At 52.6% G+C, this 26,714-nt stretch overlaps 2 protein-coding genes across 5 annotated transcripts in view; one reads left to right on the top strand and one right to left on the bottom strand.

Moving 5' to 3' along the window:
- LEKR1 (leucine, glutamate and lysine rich 1) overlaps positions 1 to 5,763 on the top strand; it is a 40,712-nt gene extending 34,949 nt beyond the window's left edge. Inside the window, exons 11-13 of the mRNA XM_064165050.1 lie at positions 360 to 506; positions 1,089 to 1,388; positions 2,219 to 5,763. Coding sequence (XP_064021120.1) covers positions 360 to 506; positions 1,089 to 1,388; positions 2,219 to 2,626 — 855 coding nt within the window. The 3' untranslated portion in view covers positions 2,627 to 5,763. The remainder of the gene's footprint in view (positions 1 to 359; positions 507 to 1,088; positions 1,389 to 2,218) is intronic.
- A 4,881-nt stretch (positions 5,764 to 10,644) lies between these two features.
- Positions 10,645 to 26,271, bottom strand: CCNL1 (cyclin L1). 4 transcript variants are annotated; one of them, XR_010307216.1, is made up of 11 exons: positions 25,902 to 26,271; positions 25,376 to 25,450; positions 25,068 to 25,177; positions 18,697 to 18,817; positions 18,271 to 18,335; positions 16,436 to 16,745; positions 16,071 to 16,212; positions 14,420 to 14,531; positions 14,188 to 14,286; positions 11,882 to 12,389; positions 10,645 to 10,936 (listed from the first exon to the last, which is right to left on the bottom strand). XR_010307216.1 is itself a non-coding variant. In XM_064165673.1 (11 exons), the coding sequence occupies exons 1-11, from the start codon at positions 26,193 to 26,195 to the stop codon at positions 12,038 to 12,040; spliced, it is 1,575 nt and encodes a 524-aa protein (XP_064021743.1). In that variant the 5' UTR covers positions 26,196 to 26,271; the 3' UTR covers positions 11,607 to 12,037. The 4 variants fall into 4 exon arrangements, 3 of the variants coding, with proteins under 3 accessions (XP_064021743.1, XP_064021742.1, XP_064021745.1); XM_064165673.1 differs by lacking the exon at positions 10,645 to 10,936 and having other exon boundaries at positions 11,607 to 12,389; positions 16,436 to 16,540; positions 16,646 to 16,745; XM_064165672.1 differs by lacking the exon at positions 10,645 to 10,936 and having other exon boundaries at positions 11,607 to 12,389.
- Positions 26,272 to 26,714: the final 443 nt, after the last annotated feature.

The following is a 26,714-nucleotide window of genomic DNA, read 5'->3' as shown; positions in this document are numbered from 1 at the left end:
GCTGAACAGTCCCAGCTGCTCTGAAGCAGCTGAAGGCTGCTGTCACGTAGTGTTTTCATGAGCTCACATAAAGCTCAGCTCTATTCAGGCAGCCAGCACCACTTGAGCCCCCATGGGCCTCGAGAGACATCTTCCCTGGGCTCCTTGGAGCTCTCTGCTCCTCTGGAGCAGGCTCCACCTGTGCCACCATCAGCCAGTGGCAGCCCTGCCCTCATCACCCTCCAGCCCTTGGGATGGTTTCGTTCAGCACCTAAGAGCTGCCTGTGCCAAAGGTCCATCCCTCCTGCTCTGGCAGTGTGCAGTGTGAGCAGCAGCTGAGGCTGAGGGGCCCCAGCTCAGGCCACCCTCTTGTTCCCCAGCTGGAGCTGGCCAAAGGTGAAGCACGACACATGGAAGAAGTGCTGAAAGTGAAGGAGGAAGCAAGGGTGGAGCTAGAGCTTGAGAGGCAGAAGCAGCAAGCACTGGTCACAAAGTGCCAGAGGGACCATGAAGAGCTGCAGAAGAAGGTGGGTGGCACTCAGGGGCAAAGTCTTGTGGCAGTAGGTAGCAAATGCAAGGGCAAGGGGGAAGGGTCTGGAGAGCAGGGCTGGGGAGGAGCAGCTGAGGGAGATGGGCATGGAGAAGAGGAGGCTGAGAGCAGAGCTCATCTCTCTCTGCAGCTCCCTGAGAGGAGGCTGCAGCCAGGTAGGGGTTGGGCTCTGCTGCCCAGGCTCAGGTGGAGAGGAACTGGCCTGGCATGGTGGCAGGGGAGCCTTAGGTTGGTGGTGAGGCTGCTCTCAAGCCACTCTGCACCCAGCCTGGAGTTGTGCCCAAGCCAGCTGCAGGACCTGGCACTTGGACTCACTGAACCTCCTGCAGCTGCCCCTGAGCCTCTTCTCAAGCCTGTTTTGGTTCCTTTGCAGCTCTCTGCTGTCCTTTGAAGCCCAAAGCACTCCTGGTGGCCTCTCAGCACATTTGTGTTTGCCCTTGGGCTGTTGGGAGGTTTTTTCCCCCCTCCTGGAATCCACATTTGGCTGCTAATTAATTTTTGACTTAATTACCAGCTCCTGACTGTGGATGAGTTGAGGTTTTGCCTGATCTCCTTGCAGATCCCAGGACTGATATCCAGTGCCACCAACAGCTTAAGGATGGAGACAGAAATTCTGGAGCAGAAGCTGCGAGAGGCCCAGATGAGGCTTGCAGAGAAAGAGGAAGATAAGGGCAAAGAAATCCAGAGCCTTAAGAGAAGAGTTACTGAGCTGGAGTTCCAGCTGACCGTGGAAAAGAGCAGCAGTGACTCACTGCTGGGCAGCATGAGGAAAGAAATCCAGCACAAGGCAGGGGAGCTGGAAAGACTAACCCAGGAGAGGACACAGCTGATGCACAGCTTGGGGCAGGCTCGAGAGGAGGTAGGAACATGGCTGAGGAGATGCCTGGGGAACCTCTGGGGCTTGAGGGCATCTCCAGCTCACAGCCTGCTTGGTGCTGCTTTGGAACCCACTGACAGCAAAGGGCGGGGGGGGGAAGAGGAGGAAGGGGAGCAGGAGGATAGAGAAAGGAAAAGGAAAAGAGAAGGGAAAGAGAAAGAGGAGAAGGGAAAGAGGAGAGAGCAGCTCCTGCTGACTTGATGGTCGTAAAGGTCTCTCCCAACCAAAACCATTCTGTGACCAAACCCTGAGCTGCTCTTTCACCATGCCCAAGGGATGGAGACTGAGAGGTGTTGGTGAATGTCCTTTGGCTGACTTGGAGGAACCCAAATCGGGTTGGAAGGGGCCCTCCAGGAGCCTCTTTTCCAATGCCCTGCAGGCACAGGGACAGCTCCAGCCAGAGCAGGCTGCCCAGGAGCGCATCCAGCCTGACCCTGAGTGTCTGCAGGGATGGGGCCTCCTGGGCAGCCTGTGCCAGTCTCTCCCCACCCTCACTGCGCAGAGCTTCCTCCTGAGGTCCAACCCAACTCTGCCCTGCTCTGGTTCCAAGCCGTTGCTCTGGGCCTGTCCCTCCCCAGCTCTGCTGGAGCCCTTCAGCTCCTGGCAGGCTGCTCTGAGCCCCCCCCGGAGCCTTCTCCTCTCCAGGCTGCACAGCTCTCCCAGCCTGGCTCCCTGGGGAAGCTTTCCCAGCTCTCTGATCCTCCTGCTGGCCCCTCTGGCCCTTCTCCCTCGGGTGCCTGGTGCCGCGGGGGGCAGAGCAGCCCAGGCGTGCCCCTGCCCGGCTGCGAGGTGCCCTCTGTGTGTGCTTGCAGAACTGCCTGCTGCAGGAGACGGTGCGCAGGGAGTGCCAGGAGCGCTGCGAGCTGACTGCAGCCTTGGCTCAAGCCAGGGAACAAGTCCTGGAGCTCAAGAAGCTGAGTGGAAACTTCTCCTTCTCTCCACGTCCCCTGGCCCGGGGCAGCCCAACCTCTCCTGCCACCCTGCGTGCCCCTGCCCGGCCCCGCAGCCGCCCCGGCCCCGCCGCCCGCACGGCCCCCGCGGGACACTGCGGGGCTGCGGCGGCTGCCGGAGCGCCTGGGAAGTGCCGCAGCAGCCTGACCCTGCCGGCGCTCGCCCCGCCGCCGCCTGCCGGGCTGAGGACCACCTCGCTGCAGCAGCCCAGCAGCAGGAGGCCGCTGGCCCAGCCGGCTCGGGTGGGCACCTGCACGCACACGGCCTGAGGGCAGCCTGCTCGCCCCCCTGCTGCCCCTCCGCCGGGCCAGCCTGGCCCAAGGCAGCTGCCAGGCTCCGCTCGAGTGGCTTCTCTCTGCAGTGATGTTCCTTGGTCCCCTGCACCTCGCTGCAAGAAGCTGCTGCTGCTGCTGCTGCTGCTCTGGGAGAGGACAAGGAGGAGAAGCCAGCAAGGGCAGAGGAGCCCAGCTCCAGCAGGCAGCATTAAAGCAGCTGCCAGCACTGCCAGCCCCCAGCACTGCGTTGGAGTCCTCCTGGTCTGTGCCAGCTCCTGTGTCGCTGCCCTGCTGCTCTCTGGGTGTCAGTGTCCCCTGGGTGGGGACAAGCAGCACCTTCACACAGTCACAGCATGGGCTGGGTTGAAGACTGCCCAACTCCAACCCCTCTGCCATGGGCACTGGTGGGGGAGATCATGAGCCCTTGGCCAGTCCATGTCCTCAGGGGGCTGGCCCTGGGCACAGCTTCCTCCCACTGCCTCTCCTCAAGCTGTGCTGATGAGCAAGAGACCTCCTATGGCTTTGTCCCAAAGATCACAGTCACAGCTCCAGCGCTGCCCTGGGTGGCCTGGACCAGGCCTTGGCAGCCCCTCTGGGGAAGAAATTGTTCCTCATCTTCAACCTAAACCTCCCCTGGGACAGCCTGGGGACATTTCCTCTTGTCCTTCCCCTTCAGGGAAGAAATTGTTCTTCATGGCCAACCTAAACCTCCCCTGCTGCCAGCTGAGGCCATTTCCTTTCGTCCTATTGCTTGTTCCTCGGCAGCAGAGCCCAGCCCCAGCTGGCTGCAGCCTCCTCTCAGGGAGCTGCAGAGAGCAATCAGCTCTGCCCTCAGCCTCCTCTTCCCCACACTGCACACCCCCAGCTCCCTCACTGCTCCTCCCCAGCCCTGCTCTCCAGACCCTTCCCCAGCCTGGTTGCCCTTCTCTGGCCCTGCTGCAGCCCCTCAGTGTCCATGGGAGAGGCCCAGAACTGAACCCAGACCTCCAGGAGCAGCCTCAGCAGTGCCCAGCCCAGGAGGACAACCCCTGCCCTGCTCCTGCTGCCCACACCAGTGCTGCTCCAGGCCAGGCTGCTGGTGCCCTTCATGCCCACCTGGGCACCCTCTGGCTCGTCTTCAGCTGCTGTCACCCAGCACCCCCAGAGCTTTTTCCTCTGGGCAGTTTCCATCCTCTCTGCCCCAGGCCTGGAGCCTTCCTGGGGTGGCTGTGCCCCAGGGGCAGGTGAAGGTCTGGAAGCCCAGGCAGGAGCTGGGCTTGTCCCGGGTCACTCGGTGGGTTTAGAGCGGTCGCTGCCTCCTGCTGGGTCCTCACTGTGCCTCCGGGAGCCGCCAGGAGGTTTGTGTTCTCCACAGGAGTCAGGTCCCCATCTGGTGACCTGGGGAGGGACCTGTGGCTCTCTGCACCTCTCGGTGGCTTTGCCGTGGCCGCCGCGGGGGGCAGCTCTGGCCATAGGTGCCAGGCTTTTGGGGTCTGCAGAGGCAAGCAGGGATCCAAGGGACCAGCAGAGCTTGGAGCTGGGCTGCAGGCTCTGGGGGGATCCCAGCCTGCAGCTTGCTCCTGCAGTTGCTCCACGCTGCAGCAGAAGGCCTTGGGGCAGCCCCGCAGCCTTCAAGGAGGGGGACAGGAGCAGCTGCAGCCAGGCCCTGGGCCCCTTGGGCCCCTGGCCACCATCGACTCTGTTAGTCAGGGTTGGAAACTGGATGGGTTTCCTTTCTCTTTTCCTTCTCCCTTTTCCTTTTCTCTTTTCATTTTCTCCTTTTCCTTTTCTTCTTTTAGTTTTCCCTTTTCCCCTTCTCCTTTTCCCCTTCTCCTTTTCCCCTTCTCTCTTTTCCCCTTCTCCTTTTCCCCTTCTCTCTTTTCCCCTTCTCCTTTTCCCCTTCTCCTTTTCCCCTTCTCTCTTTTCCCCTTCTCTCTTTTCCCCTTCTCTCTTTTCCCCTTCTCTCTTTTCCCCTTCTCTCTTTTCCCCTTCTCTCTTTTCCCCTTCTCTCTTTTCCCCTTCTCTCTTTTCCCCTTCTCTCTTTTCCCCTTCTCCTTTTCCTCTTCTCCTTTTCCCCTTCTCCTTTTCCCCTTCTCTTTCTTCCCCTTCTCTTTTTTCCCTTCTCTTTTTTCCCTTCTCCTTTTCCCCTTCTCCTTTTCCCCTTCTCCTTTTCCCCTTCTCCTTTTCCCCTTCTCCTTTTCCCCTTCTCTCTTTTCCTTCCCCTTCTCTTTTTTCCCTTCTCTTTTTCCCTTCTCCTTTTCCCCTTCTCCTTTTCCCATTCCCTTTTCCCCTTCTCTTTTTTCCTTCTTTTTCTTCCCCTTCTCTTTTTTCCTTCTTTTTCTTCCTCTTCTCTTTCTTCCTCTTCTCTTTCTTCCCCTTCTCTTTCTTCCTCTTCTCTTTCTTCCCCTTCTCTTTCTTCCTCTTCTCTTTCTTCCCCTTCTCTTTCTTCCCCTTCTCTTTCTTCCCCTTCTCTTTCTTCCCCTTCTCATTTTCTCCTTTTAATTTTCATTTTCCCTCTTCCTTTCCCTCTTTTCATTTCCTTTTCTCCTTTGAATTTTCGTTTTCCCTTTCCCCTCTTCCTTTTCCCATTTTCATTTTTTTCCTTTTCCCCTTCTCCTTTTCTCCTTTTAATTTTCATTTTCATTTTTCCTTTCCTTTCCCAGCCGTGGAGCTGAGTTTGTGCTTGGTGCTTTTGCTTTGGCTGCTCCATCAAGTGGTTCCCTGCAGGAGGTTGCTGAAGGCCTGCAGGTTTTTAGCCCCAAACCCAGAGCAGGAGCAGTGAAACTGGAGGAGGTTTCCTGCCTCAGCCCAACCCCACCCAGCTGGGTGGTGAATGATTTAATAGGATTCAGGAATGTGTAATGGAGTCCTCATGGATTGATGAGATCCACCCAGCTCTCCCTCACACACAGCTGCTCTTTGGCTTCAGCTAGAGTGCTCCAAGGTGGTGGTGAAGCCCCAGGTGCAGCCTGCAGGCTGTGAAGCAGCAAAGGCACTGAGCTGAGGCTGCTTTGGGTTTTTCCCCCGAGCCTCCAAATGCCTTTTGCTGGGATAATGGAAAGGGACCTGCAGAAGAGGTTGGAGCCCTGGGCAGGGTGATGGCACCGTGCTGAGAACTGTCCTCATCTCATCAATAAACCTCCTCCCAACCAGACCTGCCTCCTGCATGGCTTCTCTCCAGAGAGCTCCTCCAGCTTCCCAAACCTCCTTGCAGTGGTCCACGTGGAGCCTTGGATGCTTGCAGAGCTGAGGGCAGCAGCAGAAGGTGAGCATCTTGCACCTGGGCAAGAACAACCCCATGGAGCAGTACAGGCTGGGGACTGAGCTGTTGGGAGGCAGAGAAAGGGCAAACGATTTGGGGGTCCTGGTGGGTGGGAGGTGACCTGAGCAATGTTTATCAGTAGCTGCAGGGTGAGTGCAGGAGGCTGGAGCCAGGCTCTGCTGGGGGATGCCAGTGCCAGCACAAGGGGCAGTGGTGGAAGCTGAGGAAGTTTCATTTAAACTTGAGGAGGATTTTTCCCTGTGAGGGTGCCAGAGCCTGGAGCAGGCTGCCCAGGGGGGCTGTGGAGTCTCCCTCTGTGGAGATATCCAAACCCTGCCTGGATGTGTTGCTGTGTGACCTGCTCTGGGTGCTCCTGCTCTGGCAGGGCTGGGACTGGCTGAGTTTTGGAGCTCCCTTCCCCTGACATTCTGTGGTTCTGTGATCTTGCTTCCCAGGGAGCAGCAGGAGCAGCATGGAGCAGTCCTCAGCGATCCAAGCAGGCATCAGCTACCCAAAAGCAGAAGCAGGAGGCCAGGTGGGAGCTGGGGCAGGGTCTGGGCAGCAGGTCAGGGAGGGCTTCCTCCCATTCTTCTCTGCCCTGCTGAGGCCGCATGGTCCAGCTGTGGGCTCGCCAGAGGTGGTGAAGGTGGCAGAGCCTTCTCCAGGCACATTCCCTGAGGTGCTGGTGGCTTCTGGAAGTGCTTCAAAGCTTGGGAACTGGTTGATGTGGGAGGCAGTTAGGGCTGGAGGGGGTGGAGGCAGCCAGCTGCAGGCAGTGGGGCATGAAAGGTCTGCGGTGATGCAAACAAGCCTTGGCCAGAGGACAGGAGGGGATGATGGAGTGGTTAGGTCAGGGGGGCTGGTAGGTGTGCGTGGGTGAGGGCCCTGCCAGGGCTGCTGTGGGAGCAGGCACAGACACCTGCAGCTCCTGCTGCCTCTCACAGCCAGTAGCAGAGCCCAACCAGCCTCACGCTGGGGAGAGATGGGCTTAGGCCTGGGCTTGGGCATTGCTGAGCCCTGGGGACACCTTGGGATGGGCTGCACACAGCAGAAGAGCAGCCCCAGAGGGCAGCTGAGCAATGCTCAGCAACAGCTAAAGGCTGGGGCCAGGCTCTGCTCAATGGTGCCCAGGGACAGCACAAGGAGCAGTGGGCACAAAGTGGAGCCCAGGAGGTTGCATCTGAACAGGAGGAGAAAGTTGGCATGAGGGTGGTGGAGGCCTGGAGCAGGCTGCCCAAGAGGCTGTGGAGTGTCCTTGTGTGGAGAGCTTCCAGCCCCCCCATGGCACTGTGCTGCTGGGCAAGCTGCTGTGGGTGCCCTGCTGGAGCAGGAGTTGGGGCTGGCTGAGCTCCAGAGGTCCCTCCCAAGCCCCCATGCCAGGAGCAGTGATCTGTGGCCAAGTTTCTGGTAGGTGTTTGTGCAGAGCTGATGGCTCCTGCAAGGCCTGCACCCAGCTGCTGTGGCAGTGTCCCTGGCTCCTCACAGCTCCCCCACAGCTTTGAGTGGCAAAGGAAGGCACAGCTCTGCAGGCTGGTAAGGGTGGGGAGCTGCAGGCAGGCTATGAGTGGTGCCATCTCCACTGACATACAGGCACACCAGCTGTGCCACCAGGCTGCTCCCTTGGCTTCCTCTTAGAGCTTCCATGGAGTTGGTTGGGTTAGGAAAGCCTCCTGAGCCATCACTGAGTCCAACCTTCCACCCAGCCCCACCACAGGCACTAAACCCTGGCCCCGAGTGCATGGCCACAGGCTTCTTGAGCAGCTCCAGGGATGAGGCCTCCACCACCTCCCTGGGCAGCTCAGGCTACTCCTTTTCTTTTCTACCAGCTTCAGGTGGGCATCAAGTTTGAACTCTTCTACAACAGCCACACCTCATGCTCATTTAGAGGGTGTCTGGGGCTGGCTGCACCTGCTCCACCCAAGGTGTCTTTGTGGCCACCTCACCAAGCATCAGGCCCCTCCGGGCCTTGGGTTTTCTCCAGCAAGAGGTCTCTGCAGAGCAGATCACATCAGGCAGAGCCTGCAGCAACCTGGCCTAGGGGTAGGTGTCCCTGCCTGTGGGAGTAGAGGGTCTGGAAGGTCCCTCCCAACCCATTCCATGCTCAGAAGTTCTCAGACACTCTGGTGCCAGGCCCAGAGTGAAGGCTGAGGGTGGCAGACAGCAGCAGAAGGGTGGAAGTCGCTCAGGGTGGTCCTCACTGGGCTGACATTTAGCAAAGGAAAGTTGCAGTGAGGAAAATGTCCTCGTGTGAAGCTGTCTTAGCCATGGAAGATCTCAAGGAGGGGGAGTGGTGGAGCCCCTGGGCTTGAGTCATTCCAAGTGGGCAGGGAAAATGCCATGGAAAATGTTGTGTTAGGAGCAGGCAGCCCTGCTCTGGCAGGAGCCATAGGGCTGGCTGACCTGGATGGGATTTTCCATCAGCAGTTAGGTGACAGGAGAGTGATGGATGGGGACCTACCAGCACCTCAGCACCAGGGAGCAGGCCCAGCTGGCAGGCACCTGCTTGGAACTGGAGAGGCCTTAAGAAGGCTGCTGGGCACAGAGGCACCAGGAGAGGAGCCTTCAAGGCCACTGCCAGGGCAGCAGCTTGTCCTCTGCTCATGCAGCTCAGGCTCTTTGGCCTGCACACACGGCCCTGCTGGTGGAGTTGGTTTGGGGGTCAGGGTCCTTGTCCTGCCCAGGTCGTTGTTACTGCACAAGTCCCTGAGAAATGCAACCACCAAAGCACCCCAAGCTGGGGTTTGCCTTCTCTTGCCTCGGGAGCTCACTTCTGCCCATGCCCAGCTCAGCTGGGGAACACTGGGGTGGCAGTGCAGCAGAAGCTGCAGGTGCTGTCACCTTCCCCCAGGGCTGCAGGGGGAACATTCCTGCTCTCCTCTGAAAGCCCCACATGCCGTGGAGCAGGCAGCAGGGGACAAGGTGGTAGAGTGGGGCTGCAGCAGAAGCTCCTCAGAACCCAAAGCTGACCCTGCCTGCTGGAGACCACGGCTGTGACTCATGGCCTTGCAGCTCAGCCCCCTCCAGGCACTGGAAGGCTGCTCCTGGAGCCTTCTCCAGGCTGAACAGCCTCAACTCTTCCAGCAGAGCATCTCACGCACCTTGCAGCTGAGCCGCTCCCAGCACTGCTGCTGCCCCCTTCACAACACTTCCACCTACAGCAGGGAAGCCTGAACGGCAGCGGCCGCAGCTGGGACACGGCCTTGGAAGAGACCTGGAAGGCCACCACTGCCAGGGCACCACTAGAGCCCTGCCAACGCATGGCCCTCAGCACCAGGGCTTCGAACCCCCTCCAGGCATGGGGACTCCAGCTCTGCCCCGGGCCAGCCTGGACTATGAAGTCTCACCTGCAGCCTCCTCCTCTCCAGCACTACGAGGTGAAGTTCTGCTCCCTATCACTGGAAGCACAGAGAGGTCATTACTGCTCAATGACCACCAAGGCTGAGGCCTCACTTTCCACACCCACTCAAGTTCAGGGCTGGAGCTGAGGCTGCTGCTGGAGCACTGTCACCAAACACTGGTATCCAGGGAAGGAGGCTGCCTGGTTTCCACAGCAACAAGTGCCTGCTGAAAGCAAACACCATGTGGAAGGGTTCCTGCAGATCCCAAACCCCATGGAGACAACCAAGCACCAGCAGACATTTATCTTTCTCCTTCAGGCACAACTTCCAGCCAAGTTTTCACTCAGCCAGGTTTGTTCTGTCCTCTGTGAGCTCTGTGACCAGAGCCTGGCCACTGCTCCAGGCCACCAGAGCCATCTCCAGCTGGCTTCACCCCAGGCTCTGTCCTCAGCCAGAGCAGTTAGATGGTGAGAATCATTTTGGGAGAGTCAAGGGCTTTTCAATCTCTATACCCAAAGAGATCACTCTGGGCAGGGCAGCAAACACCTCCCAGCTCCAGGCTGAGCACCTTCTTGCTACCTCAGCAGCCACCACCAGCCTCAAATCCAGCTCCTCTTGGCCCATTTCATCTCCTTCAAGTACAGCTGACCTCTGCCAGGTCACAGCTCTGGGTTGTGGTGGTAACTGCACAAGACTAATGATGATGGCAGGAGGAGGAAGGGGAAACAAACCCCCCCCAGCTTGAGCCCTTTAGCCACATCCTGCTTTGTCCTTCAAGCACAAAGCAGGCTGGAGGAGAGCTGCAGAATCACAGATTGCATCGGGTTGGAAGGGACCCTCAAAGGTCATCTAGCCCAAGAGGCCTGCAGGGACACCTCCAAGCAGATCAGGCTGCCCAGGGCCACAGCCTGACTGGCTTTAAGCACAAGCAGCTGCAGGAGAGGAGCAAGAAAGAGATCCCCAGCTGCCCAGGGGCAGCTGACAGGAAGACTGGGCCCAAGAGCTCTTCTCCATCCAGCTCCTGCTCATCTCAGTAAGATCCACACTGATCTATCCCCACTGCTGGACCCAAGGAAGGACACCAACATCTAACACCTCATGTCTCACAGGGAGACACTGGCACAGGTTTCCCAGGGAGGTTGTGGAGCACAGAAGCACCCAGTGTGATCAAAGATCACACTGGGTGCTTCTGTGCTCCACAACCTCCCTGGAGGTGTTCAGAACCAGGCTGGATAACACCCTGGGGCTGATAGGAGGTGCCCCACAGATAACCTTGAAGACTCCCTTCCAAGCCAACCCATTCTATGCATCTATTCCCCACTCAGCTGGCAGAGGGTCAAGCTGATGGCAATTAACCAAAAGAATTAACTGGCATTTTAATAAGATTTCAACATCCAACAGGCAGTGGGGAGGGGGAAAAAAGGCAAAAAATATAAAGCTTTAGATTTTATTTCTTGTAAAAATCTTTCAACACATGCAGACTAAAACCAGTGTAAGAAAGGTAGCCACCATCCTTTAAACAAATAACTCTACTTAAATAGAAGTGTCTGCAGTTGGTTGGTATAAAAATAAGAGAAGTTTTGCCTCTTTTTTTTTTTCCTTCCCCATGTTTTTTCTTTTGGACAGGAATCCATTCTCCAGTTCTCAGCTGGATGAACAACACAGGACTCTAAACACAGAGACAACGTCAACCTGATCCTTGCTTTGCCACCAGTTTGGATACTGCTAAGGTAGGATGTGCAAAAAAATAAAATAATGAAATTCAGAAAGGTTTCTTTTTGCTCAAAAAGAAGACAAAATAAAAAGAGTGAAAAAACCCAAACCCAGACAGAAGAAACCCAAACAACAACCAAACCCAACCCTGACAACCAATAAAGCCCAGCAGAAAAAAAAGAAACTCAAGGGGAAAAAAAACAAAAGGGAAAAAACAAAAAGAGGAAAAGAAAAGAGGGAAAAAACCCAAAAAGATAAAAAGAGGGGAAAGCCAAAAAAGATGAAAAGCCCAAAAGAGGAAAAGAGCAAAAATCCAAAGAGTAAAAGGAAAGAGGAAAAAAACAAAAAAGAGGAAAAGAAAAGAGGAAAAAAACAACAAAAGAGGAAAAGAGGGAAAAAAAAACAGGAAGAAAAAAAAACAAAAGAGGAAAAAAAAACCAAAGGAGGAAAACAAGAAAAAACCCAAAAGAGGAAAAGAGGAAAAAACAAAGGAAAAAAGGGGAAAAAAAAGATAAAAAAAACCACAAAGAAAAGAGGGGAAAAAAAAACAAAGAAAAGAAAAAAAAACCCAAAAGAGGAAAAGAGGAAAAAACAAAGGAAAAAAGGGGGGGAAAAAGATAAAAAAAAAAAAACACAAAGAAAAGAGGAAAAAAAAACAAAGAAAAGAAAAAAAAAACCAAAAGATAAAAGAAAAAAAGAAAAAAAAATCCCAAAAAAACCCTGAAAAAAATCAAGAGAGATTAAAAAGAAAAAAAAATCAACATGAGGAGGAAATAAAACAACAACTGACCCCCAGAAAATATAACAGAAATGAAACAAAGGGAAAGCAAACAAACAGAAATCAACAAAATAATCCCAAAACGGGAAAAAAAACAACAAAAAACCGGCCAGAACCCGAGCCGAAGCCCAGAGAAAAGCCCCAAAGCAGCAGAAACCCAAAGGAAAAGGAAACACCACCTGCAGAAAAGGCAGAAACCAAAGAGCAGCCTTCTGGGAGCCTGGGGCGGGTTTAGCGCCTCAGCTGCCGCGGCTGCTCCGCCGCCCCAGCGCACACAGTCCGTCGGTGCCAGGCCGCGTGGCGGCGCCAGGCTCGGTGGCGGAGCCGGTGGCAGCTCAGCGGCGGTGCCGGCCGTGCCCCGAGCGGCCGCTGCCGTGGTGCTTGCCCTTGTGGGCCCTGTCGAAGGAGCGGGAGCGTTCACGCCGCTCCCGGTGGTGGCCGCGCTCATGCCTGTGCTTCTTGGCGGCCTCCGAGTGCTCCCTGGACTTGCTCTGGGAGCGCGACCGAGACTTTTTCCTCTTGTGGCCGTGTCTGTTGGTGCTCTTCAGCTCCTCCCTGCCGTGCTTGGCCTTCAGGTGCGGGGAGGAGCCGTGGTTGTGGTGGCGCCGGGGGCTGCCGCTGTGGCTGCGGGACCGGCTCCGCGACCTGGAGCTGTAGGTACCAGACAGGCTCCGACGGTTGTTGTAGCTGCCAGGCAAGGGGAGAGAAGCTGAAATCAGTGCTCCGGAGCTTCCAGGTTACTGGACAGGATCATTCACCCTGCACCCAGAGCTCACAGCCCCAGCGCTGCTCCAGAGCTCCCAGGTTACTGGGACAGGATCATCCACCCTGCACCCACAGCTCACAACCCCAGCGCTGCTGCTGCTGTGCCACTACAGCCCTTAGCACCGCAGCCACACAGCGCTGAAACCCATCTGAAACCCTTCCAGGGATGGGGAACTCCACCATCTTCTGGGCAGCCTCTTCCAATGCAGAGAACCCCAGAACACATTGAGGAGCTGAGATCCTTTGACAAAAAGCCCAAACCAAAGCCTTCTGTAATGGCTCCTCTACCTTGACAAGAATCTTTCCCCCAGCATCAGACTGCAAAGTGGTTATTGCCCCTTCCTCTTCCATGGCCTGCAATACTTAAGGGGATGCCACACTAAGTTGAGAGTTTCTGACTTCAGATTTCAAGCTCAAGACTCTTTCAAGATATAAATGTCTGTAAAGCCAGCAGCTTCCACTGAGTGACCCTGCACAGCTCCTCCTCCTCCTCACTCATAAAATCATAGAATCGAGCAGGTTGGAAGAGAGCTCCAAGCTCAGCCAGCCCAACCTAGCACCCAGCCCTGGCCAACCAACCAGACCATGGCACTAAGTGCCCCAGCCAGGCTTGGCTGCAACACCTCCAGCCACTGCCACTCCACCACCTCCCTGGGCAGCCCATTCCAATGCCAATCACCCTCTCTGCCAACAACTTCCTCCTCACATCCAGCCTGGACCTGCCCTGGCACAGCTTCAGGCTGTGTCCCCTTGTTCTGTTGCTGGATGCCTGGCAGCAGAGCCCAACCCCACCTGGCTACAGCCTCCCTGCAGGCAGCAATGAGCTATGCCCTGAGCCTCCTCTGCTGCAGCACCTTCCAGCACCTCAACATCTCTCTGCAATTCAGGAGCCCAGAGCTGGACACAGCACTCCAGGGGTGGCCTGAGCAGAGCTGAGCACAGGGGCAGAACCACCTCCCTTGCCCTGCTGCCCACACTGCTCCCTGAGCCAGCCCAGGATGCCATTGGCTCTGCTGCCCACCTGGGCACTGCTGCCTCCTCTGCAACTGCTCTCTACCAGCACCCCCAGGGCCCTCTCTGCGTGGCTGCTCTCAGCCACTCTGGCCCCAGCCTGTAGTGCTGCTTGGGGTTGTTGTGGCCAGAGTGTAGAACCCTGCACTTGGCCTTGTTCAGTCTCATCCCACTGGCCTCTGCTTACCCATCCAGCCTGGCCAGGTCTCTCTGCAGGGCTCTCCTACCCTCCAACACATCCACACTTGCTCCTAGCTTGGTATCGTCTGCAAAGTTACTGATGCTAGACTCAATCTCTTGGTGCAGATCATCCATAAAGATACTGAACAGGAGTGGAGCCAGCACTGATCCTTGGAGGACACCACTAGTGACTGCAATTGTTAGGGTTGGAAAAGGCCTTTAAAGATCAAGTCCAGTGTTATCCAACTCCCATGACTTCAAGAAGAGGCAGAGCTCTGAAGAGCCATCACACTTCACCCATCTGGCAGCTGCACCCCATGAAGCACCTACAAGCTGCCTGGGAGTGGCACCTACAGGCAGCTCGGTGTGGCCCTGCAGAATTGCAGAAGGGACCAACCTTCAACCTAAGATACCACAGCCTCTAACCCATGCAGACCCCTGCTGGAGTACCCCAGATGAAAGTGACAACCCCCTCAAAGTCCCTGCTGCCTGCCCACAACCCCCCCCAGCACAGACAACCCCCACTTACTGCCGCCGGGGAGTGTGAGACCGGGACCGCGACTTTGTCCTCGACCTGGACCGGCTTGCGCTTCTGCTGCTTCTACTCCTCTTGCTTTCTTTCCTCATGCTTGGGGGGACAGCAAAACAACAGGGTTAGCTTGTGAAGTGCTGGTTGCTACCATGAAGCAGTTCAGAAGTAGTTCAGCTGCAGAAATGGCTTACAGAGCAGTGCCCCTGGGCAGGAAGAGGTTTTTACCCACCCGTTGTAAGGGCTCTTTGAAGCCTGCTGCCTCTCTTCTGGCTCTTTCTTAACAGGCTTGGTGTTCAGAGACACTGGAGTCTTCTCTTCAGTTTTGACTTCTCTTGGGGAAGCTGGGAATTGAATTGTAATCCAGAATTAGCACTTTCTTTATCCTGAACACATCTGTCCTTTCCCACCTTTGCTAGTCCCTGTCCAAACCCAGCAGCAGCTCAACGGCTACTGTTCCATGCCAGCTTTCCATTTACACCACACTGCTGGATGACAGCACTGAGGGAGATGCCCCTGCGGAGACAAAGAACAGAGGCAGCTGGCAGCAGTGGGGAGAACACCACAGTGATCTTCACACCAAGCAGCCAGGATCATTTGAGAGCTCCTCCAGCACAACTCAAGGGGCACAGAAGAAAAGCTGCCCTTGTGGTCCTTAGGACTGTAAGATCTTATAGACCCTTCAGATCCTCCAGCCCAGCCATTGTCTAACTCTACCAAGGCTGCTGCCAGCCCATGGCCCTCAGCACCACAGCTCTGCCTCTTGGAAACACCTCCAGGGACAGACATTCAACCTCCTCCCCGGGCAGCCTGTGCCAGGCTTTGAGAAGTCTCTTGGGGGAGTCTCTTATAATTTCCAACTTAAACTTCCCCTGGTGCATCTTGAGGCTATTTCCTCTTGTCCTGCCACCTGTCACCAGGGGGAAGAGACCAACCCCTACCTGGCTCCAACCTCATTGCAGGAAATGTAGTAGGAAGTCTTTCAAAACCCCACCAATGGTCCTACCTTCATTCCAGCTCTTTTAACCTGGGCTCCCAGCCCACAGGAGTATGAAAAAGCTGTCACTGTGACACTTGCCAGCTCAAAAATAGCTGCAAACTCAGATGTGTTGTTCTTAAGGAGGAAACTTCTACCAGTATTGCTCTCTCACAGCATCTCCTTAGCTTCCTGAAGCAGCCACTTAAACAAGGGCCTCTGTTGTTACCTTCAGCCACCATCTCTGGACTAGTGCTCATGGCAGCTTCTAAATGTTGATGGCCAGCAACAGATCATAGAACTATTTTGGTTGGAAAAGCCCTTTAAGATCATTGAGTCCAACCAGCAACCCAACACCACCATGGCCACACCTTTCCTGAACACCTCCAGATTTACTGGCAGGCTCAAGAGATGCACTGCAGCAGCTGAGTCACTCTAAAACCAAACTACACCAAGACCTTCCCTCCTCCATTTCCTGACCACAAACTGTCTTTTCTCACCACATTTAAGCAGTTCACAAGCAAAAAAAGCAGAGAAAGCCAATTTGAGACACCTGCTGCAGAAGGAGCCATGAAAAATTACTGTGACACCCAAAATTAAAGGGGTCTAGACCTTTTCCTATCACAATTACCTTCAGGATCCATATTACTAATGTGTCCCTCTCCTTCTGTGAAGGATGAAGTAAATCTTCTCCCTCTACTCTGCTCTTTCGTGGCACTGAAACTTGTTTTACTCTTTTGTGTTTTACAAGAAGATAGGTTTGTCTCGCTCCTTAGTTCTTTGAGTCTTAACTGTCTGACAGCTCAGGAAGCAAACTTGCCTGGTTTTCCTTCTTTTATCACCTTGAGACACTGATTTAGAACTCCAACAGTACAGTGCTGAGTTTCTGTTTAGAAACTAAACTCACATGGTTTAGATGCAGGAGAAAAGCCACCCAGGGTAGAGAGCGCTGGAGTTCCATCTGGATTCAAACCTTTTGCCTTCAGCTTAGCTTCCTGTAGTGCCATTTTCCTCTTTTCTACTTCTTTATCCAGAAATTCGTAATTGGGCTGTGAGAGAAGCAATGTGGTAAGAAGCTGGACTAACTCAATTCATGTTTTCATCTAATTTTTAAAAGCATACTTAATTATCTCTTGAGCAGCTGCCCAGTAACGTGACTAACTTCTGCTATTTGTTCTCACGCTGCCCTCAGAGGAGCAGCCACAGGGCAAAGCCTTTCCAATGAAGAGATCTGAGACAGCTGCCCAGGAAGAGCAAACAGCTCCCAGTTACCTTCTTTCTGGTGTACAGCTTGAGAGTAGTTAAGCAGATCTCCTGAATCTCCTCTTCCGTGGTGCCAAAGAGCAAGAACCAGTGAGGACGGGTAGGGAGTGGGATCTGAAAAGCAAACAGGAAGAGGAGATTGCAGGCCAAGCTTTTGTTTGAAAGAGCTTCCATCGTGAAGCAGATTCTTTGGACTAAAAGGCAGCCAGTAATACTCACCTGCAGAGCTCGAGCAGCCAGGTAAATGCAAGCACAGGCTATGGTCTCTGGCTGGAAGCGAACAAAGACGTTTGTCCGGAGGCTGTCGTTCATGTAATTCCTGAAATAAGGACAGGTGGAAGGTTGGATCTCAGGTTTGCAGCTTCATTTAGAGAAGAAAGAGACTGGAGACTCAATTGACTTTATTATTTTTTCTGTTGTTACATTAAACACTTGGGCACTTTGGAATGGTTGTCTTGCATCTTTACGTGCTGCTTCTCTAACTAACAACCTATCGCAGAACAGGGCCAGGTTGGAAGGGATCTCAAGGATCATTTGGTCCAACCCCTTTCAATTTTTTGCACTGTTGTTGTTGCTTGGACACCCCCATGGCCAAAAATATTCTGCCACTCCCATGGCCAAAGCACTGTCACCCCAAAGCAAGTAACAGCTGCTTTCTAGGCAGGTACATTAAGTTATACAGAATCGCAGAACTGTTTTGGCTGGAAAAGACCTCTAAGATCAAGTCCAGCCACTGACCTGGCACCACTGTGGCTATTAGATCACCTACCATGAGGTGAGTTAGCAATCAAACAAGGACTTTTCACCTGTCCAGCTGTTTTAAACACCAATGCTCTCAATATTTAAAGGTCAACACATTTGAAACCCAAATGCAAGCAGGAAAGCATGGCATAGCTGTAACCTACCATTGTCCAGAGACTAGATGCAACCTATGAAGTTCATAAGCCATTGCATTTAAATCCTATCTGTGCCTTGAGTCACATTCACTTCGTCCAGAGAGAGAGAAGCAGCCCATTTGCTCAGTCAGCCTTGCAAGCAGACCTGCACAGCAGTAAATGGGTCTCCCACTTGGCTAAGCTGCTCTCCCACTGGGGTGGCACTGCCAAGCAGGACATGGCAAAGAGGTACAGGTAAAGAGCAGAGAGCTCCACCCATTTCTAAGTGACTGAGCTAGAGGAAAGAAAGGAAGAGCAGTCAAGAAGTATTGACTGGAGAGAAAACCAGGCCAGGTATGGCTTCTAAGTCAGCATGCTGCATGCACTGCAACTGTCTGCTGGTTTTACACTCTGAGTTTAGCCAAATGCTACATCAGCTACAGAAAGGTGAGCCCAGGTGGCCTTTAGAAACACTTCTTATACAGCAGCTAGGCAACAACAAAATAATAATAAAAGAGACATGTAGAGACATTTTCAACAGGTACTTCTAAAAGCAAATATACAAATCCTGTGGACACCCAGCCAGAACTAGCAGATGCTGCCCGAAGGATATGGACCACTTCAGTGAACCTCGGATGAGAGCTTGCACTGGGTTGGTTGGAGAGAAGGGCAGCCAAACAGGCCATCCCCAGGTCATGGGCTGAGGTGCAGAGGGCAGAGCTCTATGACTTACCATCAGGGACTACCCTTTAATTAAAGAGTAGAAAAAAGAACAAAGTTAAATTGAGTCCTCAGCAGTGATGCTGGAATCAAGCCATGAAAATAGTAAGCAGAAACAAGCCCCAGGATGTTTGCCATCTATTTCCAGTGCAAGAACTTACATCTGATTGCTTTGCATAGGGATCAGCAGGCTTCTTATTTCTGTTACTATTTTCCTGGCTAGCAAAAGAACAGAAAATAGCAACTTACCAGGCTGTCTGTACCAGGGTTTGGTTACGTTCACATTCTAGGACTTGTAAATACATAACAATTATCTGAGGAAAGAGGGGAAGAGAGGAAAAAGTGTCAGTATTGCCATAGAAAGCAACGAGGGAGTAAGCACAATCAAAGAGCAATTCAAAGCTGCCTCCTTCCCTAAGCTTCCACTGTCAGCTCACATCATCCAACCCCATTCACACAACTCATTTTACTGCCTTGCCATCATTCTTCAAAGCAGGTACCTTCAACGTTGCCCAATGCCTACCACAGTCAGCACGGCTCTTGCCCCAGCCCTGCAGCAAAAAGCTAAACTACTAAGGAACAAAGAGAAGGGATCAGGTTGACACCTTCCACAGCTCACAATGATGTCATCAAGGCTGAATGAGATTTACAGTCAGATTCTTGTTGATAACTCACCTTGTGTGGATGCTTGACATGAACACAAAATCCCAACTCCTTCAGTACCCTCCTTTCTGCTTTGATTACTTGATTTTTGGTGTTTATGTAGTTCTGATCAAGTATCAGGGGGCTTGGAGTCCTATAGTTTGCAAGAAATAAAATCAAAACTGTTTTGCATATCCAAAAAGAGTGGCATCTCTCTTTTCCCTTCCAACCAACTAATGGCAACAGAAACCGTTTTTCAACTCCTGCAAGCAAGTTTAAGCATTAATCTTGTGCTGTCCAAGTTTAGATAAACTAGTTTGTAGCTTCTGCTGTTCACTAGCTATGGCTTAGAGGGCCAAAAGAAAAAAAAAAAAAAAGAACCTTTTGTAGTGATGTGTGTAGACTATGCTGGGTCCAGCTAGTGGGATGAAGATGACAGCAAACCTAAGAAGAACCTAAAGGTTCTTTGAGCTCTTCGCTGTCATCTTCATCCCAGCTCAAAGAACCTTTAAAGATGGAAAGGTGGAACCAGACTTTGTAAGACTGCAGCTTCGTGTGCACTGCAAGATAAGATTGTTGAGACCTTCCAGAGAACAAGACAGCCCTGCTGCTGTGACAGGTGGGAAGTAAAGCAAAGAGCATCACCTCCAAAACATAGGCAAGGCCCTCTCAATGCTGCACCCACTTCTGCTGTCTGCATTTGCAAACCAAGAGATCACTGTACAAAGATTCCCAACTCCAGCACTACCGAGCCTCAATTCCTTCCAAATCCAACACCTCAACTCTCTAAAGTATTTAGAATCACAGAACAGTTTGGCTTGGAAAAGCCTTCTAAGACCACTGAGTCCAGCCTCACCATGGCCATTAAACCAAGGCCCCAAGTTCCATGCCCACAGGTTTCTTGAACACCTCCAGGGATGGAGGCTCCACCATCTCCCTGGGCAGCCTGTGCCAATGCCTGACCTCTCCTGCAGCAAATTTTTTCCTTATGTCCATCCTAAAACCTCCCTGGCACCACTCGAGGCCACTTCTTTAGCTCCAAGAACTCGCTGGGTGCTGTATGCACAAATCTGACTCCACTGCAGATTTTGTCTGTGCTTAGGTTTGACCTTTCAGCACTCCACGCAGCAGGTTTGATACCATTTCCTCCCAAGAGGGGCCAGCTTTTTCCTTGCTTGGAATTTCTCACATATTCCATATGTTTTCTAACAACAGAGGAATGTTTTTGCAACCAGCTAAGAGCCACAGTTTGTCTACAAGCTGAATCTAGTCCACCCAAGAACCGGTGGCAAAGTTATTCACTACCTTCAGAAGAAAACATTCATGCAAGGTGGATTGAAAATCCAACTTCTCAGACTAAATACCTGCTACCAACTCATCTTTTTAGATTCCATGCAAGCTCCACAAGTGGATCACACTGCTCTAATAGGTAAAGTAGAGAAAAATTACTCAGAACCTCCAAGTTTCCACCCCAGGAAGAGTTGATGTAATCACAAGCTGAAGGGCTCCTCAATACGCCACAATTCCTGCAACGTGGCTCGAGCCACCTGGAAGGATGCTCATGGACATTGGACAAAGGACACAAGCAGCCACTCACTTCAATCAACAGCATCACGTTGTACACCCCTGCTCTTCCCAAGGGGCCGAGAACAGCTCCTGGGAGGTCTGAAATGAACCACTGCAGGTTCCTGGTTGCAGGGAGTCCTGCAGCTGGAGAACAAGTCTTACTGCTTCTGTTCTCTTCAACAATTCCCATGTTTTCCATGCTAAGTAAAAGTACCTCCCGTCATTGAGTGTTGCTAATCAGGGCAAGGCCAAGAGCTGTGGTTTCAGCTACCCCAGCTATAGCAGTCACTATAGTAGCTTTGTTTGCTTTGCCCTTCTCTCCATAAATTACCTGGAAAAGAGAACCTTGCAAAGCCTCTTTTAGGTGACTACTTCAGCAGAGGCTGTGATTCTGTCTGACCACTCCAGCACTACAAAGGCTGTCTGAACACAACAGCCTGGAGTAAGAGACTGGAAGAACCAAGCTGAACCTCTTCAGAAAGATAAAACTGATTCAATTCCAAACGATTTCAACTACAGTGGGGGTTGTACCAACATTTCCTCCAATATTGCTTTACATTTCATGATCACAGGACCTGAAGGCATCACTCAGAGCGAGTCTAGGAGTCCAGGCTCAGCTTATCTTGTTAGCAGCACATTTCAGAGGTGACAACTCTTGGGCAGCTAGGACTTCCGGTCTAAAAAACAAATCAGCAGTGGGACAACATGGGCTCATTCCCTACCCTGAAGCAGATCACTACCTCCCACACGTCTGCATGCTCTGAAAGCTGCCTCCAGAGTCAGTATTATGAGAACACACGAGGCAGCTGGAAGGGCAAGAGGAAAGCCTTGTGAGCCTTAGGGCATGGGAAATTTTCACTGTCCTCCCAGAAGGCCACAGGATCAGCATAGCCTTTGGCTCAGTTTATACTTTAGTTGTACAACTTTAACAGCAAAGCCATAGGGAAGTCAAAGTTAGGACACTCTGAAGTGTGCTCTTGTCCCTCTTTACTTTGGCCACTTATGCTACACAAGTTCTAGAGGTCTATACTAGCTGTGAAAGCCAGCACTTGATCCAGACAGCATTTCCAGAAAGAAAGGCAAATGTAGCCTTTCAGCCACTTAATGCCCAAGTAAGTCTGCAGAAGGCTTTACTGCACCTTACTGCTGGCAAAGGTCACGTTTGCCACTGTGTCAATTTACCAATTCAGTACTTCCACCATAAATCCAAAGTTTTGTTTTGCTTAATTAGTAGAAACCTCAGAGATTTCCCTTTGGAAAGCTTTCTCATTGAGAAAAGAGAGAACCTTTACTCCTGCTTTTGCTGTACTCAAGTTCTCAGTTCAAATAATCATTGTAGGTCCAAGAAATGAACCAGGTTAAAAATCTTCTGAGCTCATTTATGAACCAGAAGCTTCCAGCCCTATAGAGCCAAGCGGTTACCAATTCTTACTTTGAATCTGCTCTTGTAGATCAGCACTGAAGCTCCAGGGGAGACTTTAGAACAGAGAGCACACAGTGCCCACCCTGGGGAGTCCATCCACCACTTAGTCACAAAACTTCATTGTATTTAGCTTGTGCACCACCCCAGACACTGTAACGTATTTGCAGCAGTAAGTCAGTTACAAATATCCTTCTTGTAAGTCCCTCTGGCAACCACAACCTAAGTTCTCAAGACAGCTAATTTGTTTGATGCAGTATTAAGGTCCAGTGTCTTTGGAGTGTCTAAGGCTTTGGCAAAGTGCCCTGTCTGTCATTTTGTTCATGCAAATAAAAAGTACTTTAGAACATCAGTGTCTTGTTTCAAAGAGCAAATCTCTCTGATGCCAGGCAGTGAGACAGAGTTCTGTTTGTCTCCAACATTGTTGAGTACAAGCACCGTGGGTTTACAACACTTTGAAGAACTCTAAGCAGTGTGTGACATTAACACAGGCCACTTCCAACACAACTGCACCAACCTGTTGGCTGCAAGAGAAGTAAAAATGCAGCTGACTGAGCATCTCCAACCCAGTGTTTGTCAGATTACATCAGGAGTCACATTTGGTTCCACTCACAGGACTTTCTGCAGCTTTCAGGCACATTTCAGATCAGTCAAATCAACCACAAGCTACATTCTGGACGTTAAACAGTTGCACTTGGCTCAGAACAGAGAGGTTTTGGCACACAGTGGTTTTGTTTCCAGAGCAGTATTTTCATAATACCAGCTTTTCTCCATGCACACAAACATTTTACATGCAGTACTACATGAAGACCCCAAATGCTTGTCCAAAACACTTTGTTTTCTTGCTTATAAGCATTAAAAATACCACCTAGCAGTGACTCAGTGGACTGCAGGTCTTACAGATAAGAATATTCCAATGCAACAGGTACATAGAAGGGGCTTGCTTACATAGTAATCAATAAAAATAGCTTTACAAATTCATGGTTTGGGTCATCCTTGTGCTTTTTAACTGAGTTTAAACTGCAAATTATACAGAAAGTGGAACTAAGAACCCAAAAGTTTAAGAAAAGACAGTGAGCCTACTCCAGCTACTCAAACTGCATGTGCAGGGTAAGTTTTGGTTAACAGAAACACTAGACTAGAGGCATAAAAGAAAGAAAAAAAGGAAAGTACAGCAGCCTAACTGCTTGGTTCAAGTTCTGGGTTGTGTGTGAGAAACTAACTACAGCCTAAAAAGTGTTAGCTTCAGGGAAAGTAAAAGTAAATAAACAAAAGAAAACATAAAAGATTAAAGCTAGTATTCTAAAATCCTGGACAGCAAAGAAAAAAGCTTATAACAAGATACAGGAGTTCTTCCAAATGGTTCACCAGCGGCCAACCTGTTAGTCCCCCGATTCCAGTGACCTATTCTCAGAGCACTGGCTTCTCCTTGGGGATTTTCCATACTTCACTCACTGTTGCCATGACGACAGCTTCATCTTTATGTACCACTCCACATCACCCAGGCTTTGGTAAATGTAGCTGGTCGCTGTATAGTCGGTTGCAAGGGAAAAAAGAGTTGAAGTTAATAAGGTGTACAGCAGACAGAATTGTAATCTTGTCAAGTACAGCAAAAAAAAAAAAAGAATGATTTTACATCCTGCTTGTTCCAAAAAAAAAAGAGAAAAAAGGCAAGTCTGAATGTCAGACTTTAGCATTTTTAAGATTAATTTCATGCAGATTCAGTCAGAATCTCAGAGCAACAGTACCCATTTCTCCAGAAAATCATGGGCAGGAGTGCACGATTTCTCTGGGCACGATGCCTTTTAGGCACCATGTAACATGCACAAGTGACATTCTGACTGGGATCAGGCTAGCTGCAAAGATTTAAGTTCACAGGTTAAGTTCAGTCTCTCTGATCCTTCAACACAGCGCAATGAAACAACTAATTTGCATCCTGATGGCAAAGAGAAAAGCATTGCATGTGAGTCATTAATCTTCACTGCCTGGACTGAGGCCAGAACGTTACAAATCACTGAAGCACCTTCAACAGCTCTAATAACCAAGACTCCCTCATCATAACTGTGGTGAGAAACAATGCCCCACAATTCAGGCAGCACAGCTTGAGCACCTTCCTCTCAAGGCCACGAGGGAGAACAACTTTGAAAGGACAAAGCCAAGTTCCAAAGCGTGGCACTGAATCTGCTTCCTTTATCTACAACCAGCTCAGAAAACACAACCCAGAAGGCACTAAAAGCAGAAATGTTATGTTCAGAGGCAAAACCAGGATGAAGACACCAAGACACTGCCCATTTCCCTACGGGATTTCTACTCTGCTCCTCAGAAGAGGTTACACAGCACTGAAGTTTAAATTCCTGCTGTAACTTGGTGAGACAGAGAAATCTAAATGTGACTTTAAGAGCTGAGCTGAAAAATCAAGTCCTTTAGCTACAGATTAACTCACACTTGAAGCCATCAGCCACTACGAGCAGAACTACTCCACCACAATTGACATCCCCGCAGCCTGTAACATTGCTGCGTGATAAACTTAAAGGAGTGTGGAGTTCAACAGCAACTTGGACAACTCCTTCCCTCAAATATCCCTCATTCCTTCCAACACCTTAAGTTAATGTGCTTTCCAAGCGACCACATACACGGCTTTACAGACAAAAAAAAGCAGTGCGAGGCACTCACAACTGAGAGCAGCTCTACAGCTCAGCAGACAACCATCCAGGTCTGCACCCAGACCAGGTGAGCTTACACTCCTACTTCCCCAGCACAAACGCAAGGCTCTCACTGGTGTCAATTAAAGACGCTTGCAGCTTCCGAGCCTCCAATACACCTTCCTTGATGAAGCAGGATCATTAAATCAGCGAGAGGCTGAAGGCCAAACTATACTCTGCTGCAGATTGTTTCTAAAATGGCTTTCTCTAAACAGTAATACTACCATCACTGGGCAAAGTTCAGCTGTCATCTTTTAATTGATACTTTATCGCCACCGTAACTGCTACATAGTAACAAGAGAAAAGCGTTAAGGCCACCGGCCAGGGTTAAGAGTCCGGTATGGAGAACACACAGCAACCCACTATTCGGCTACTCAAACCTAACACAACCTTTCGAGAACTACATGACATCAAAAAAACCACCACCAAATCAACGAGAAACAACAGACCTAAAACTACAACCACGAACCTAAAACTAGAGCCAGAACTCACGACTTGTGACTAAAGGACACCACCAGATCTATCAAATGAACAACAGCAGCAGCAGCAGAAGAGGTCAGCACTGAGCTGCACTGCCTACACCGCAGCCAACGAGCACTCCCTTCTCAATTTTAGGTCGTTGAACTTAGCCTGGAAAAATACTGCGAATTGAAAAAAAAACTGCAGTGTACATTAGTGATAAGAGTTGCTGATGTTCATAACGAAGCTAATCTTACCTTTTTGCTCTTAGCTGCCGCAAATGGTGGAACACGTTGATCACGTCCCTTATACGGCGAGGTGCCTCTTCAATTTTCGATGCGAGATTGATGCAGGCCATAGCAACAATCTGAAAGGAAGCCCCGTTTCCGTAAGAAAACGATCGATTTTTCAATCCCAAGACCCGAATTACCCAATTAACAAACCCAGCCCGTGCGCTAGAGGCTCGAAGAGCGCAGCCCGAATGCGCGGCGCGGACCCAGAGCGGCGCCCAACATGCTCGTCCCCCGTCCCCCTCCCTCCCCGCTAGGCCGTGCCCGCATCTCACCTCAAAACTGTGTTTGACGAAGGACTTCGAGTAGAAGAACCGATGAAACAGCACCTGCCCCGTCGCCATCGCCACCTAGGAGCGCAAACACCGAGGAGGAGGAGGGGGGAGAGGAAAGAGGAGCGGGAGTCAATCACCGCGGCCCAGCCACCGCCGCCGCCATTTTGTGTCAGGCACCAGCTGGCGCCGCCGCTCCCCCCGCGCAGCCGCCGCCGCCTCACACACCCTGCCCGCCGCCGCTCCCCCCGTGCCGCCGCCTCACACACCCTGCCCCCCGCCGCTCCCCCCGTGCCGCCGCCGCCGCCTCACACACCCTGCCCCCCGCCGCTTCCCCCCGCGCCGCCGCCGCCTCACACGCCCTGCCCCCCGCCGCTTCCCCCCGCGCCGCCGCCGCCTCACACACCCTGCCCCCCGCCGCTCCCCCCGCGCCGCCGCCGCCGCCTCACACGCCCTGCCCGCCGCGCCACAATGGCGCCTGCCGCCCGCGGCCCAGCCGCCCCGGGAAGCCCGCGGGGCCCGCACTCACCTGCGGCAGCCGAAGGAGGATGCCCGCCGCCTGGATGAGCTCGCAGCCCAAGATGCGCAGGTCGGTCTCGCACTGCAGGTCCAGGCCGTCTTGCATGGAGGGAGTAGGCGAGAGGCGCTCCTCTGGGATAAGCGAGTGGTCGATCGTCAGCGACACCTCCGAGTAAAGCCGGTCGCCGATGAGAATCCCCGGAGCGGCGGGAGGAGGCGGCGGCGGAGGGGCGGCGGCAGCAGCGGTGGCAACAGCAGGAGGTGGCGGGGGGGGCGGCTGTGGAGTGGCGGCAGCAGAGGCCATGATGGCGGAGGGCGTCCGCACCCCGAGCCGGCCACGCACAGACTAGCGCGGCCGACGCCGTGACGCAGCACACAGCGGCGCCTGCGCGGCGCACCACGGCAGACAAATAGTCCGCGGGCTCCGCCCCGCCGGGCCCTGCGGCCTGGGACAACCGGCAGCGGCAGCCGGGCCTGGGCTGGGTCGGCGCCGCCGGCCTCTCTTAGGTGCGGTGACTGAACCCGATCGCGGAGGCTCTCGGCGGGAGAACGGGGCTAGGCGCGGAGCCGGTCCCTTGGTTGATGCCAGCAGGGGACCAGGCCCCACCGGTGGCTGCCTCGGGTGGGATGCCCCTGCCTGAAGATCCCCGCCGTCAAAGGAGAAGGGGGGACGCCGGTGAGCCCGTTTCCCTCCCAGCTGCTCCGCTGCAGCCGGACCGGCTCCCAGGGCGCTGGGGCTGGGAACGGGGTTGGGAATCACAGAATCAACCAGGTTGGAAGAGACCTCCAAGCTTATCCAGTCCAACCTACCCCCCAGCCCTGT

This window comes from Pogoniulus pusillus, chromosome 26, assembly GCF_015220805.1.
Source record: "Pogoniulus pusillus isolate bPogPus1 chromosome 26, bPogPus1.pri, whole genome shotgun sequence".
Lineage (NCBI taxonomy): Eukaryota > Metazoa > Chordata > Aves > Piciformes > Lybiidae > Pogoniulus > Pogoniulus pusillus.
The sequence above is the reverse complement of the archived record's forward strand: the minus strand, read 5'-3'. Positions and strand labels throughout refer to the sequence as shown.

Excerpts from the sequence above, each read along its gene's own strand:
- CCNL1 (XM_064165672.1), bottom strand. The coding sequence starts at position 26,195 with ATGGCCTCTGCTGCCGCCACTCCACAGCCGCCCCCCCCGCCACCTCCT. Across the intron at positions 16,746-18,270 it reads ACCCTGGTACAGACAGCCTG|GAATTACATGAACGACAGCC; the intron begins GTAAGTTGCTAT and ends TCCTTATTTCAG. Across the intron at positions 12,390-14,187 it reads TCTCACACTCCCCGGCGGCA|CTACAACAACCGTCGGAGCC; the intron begins GTAAGTGGGGGT and ends CTTGCCTGGCAG.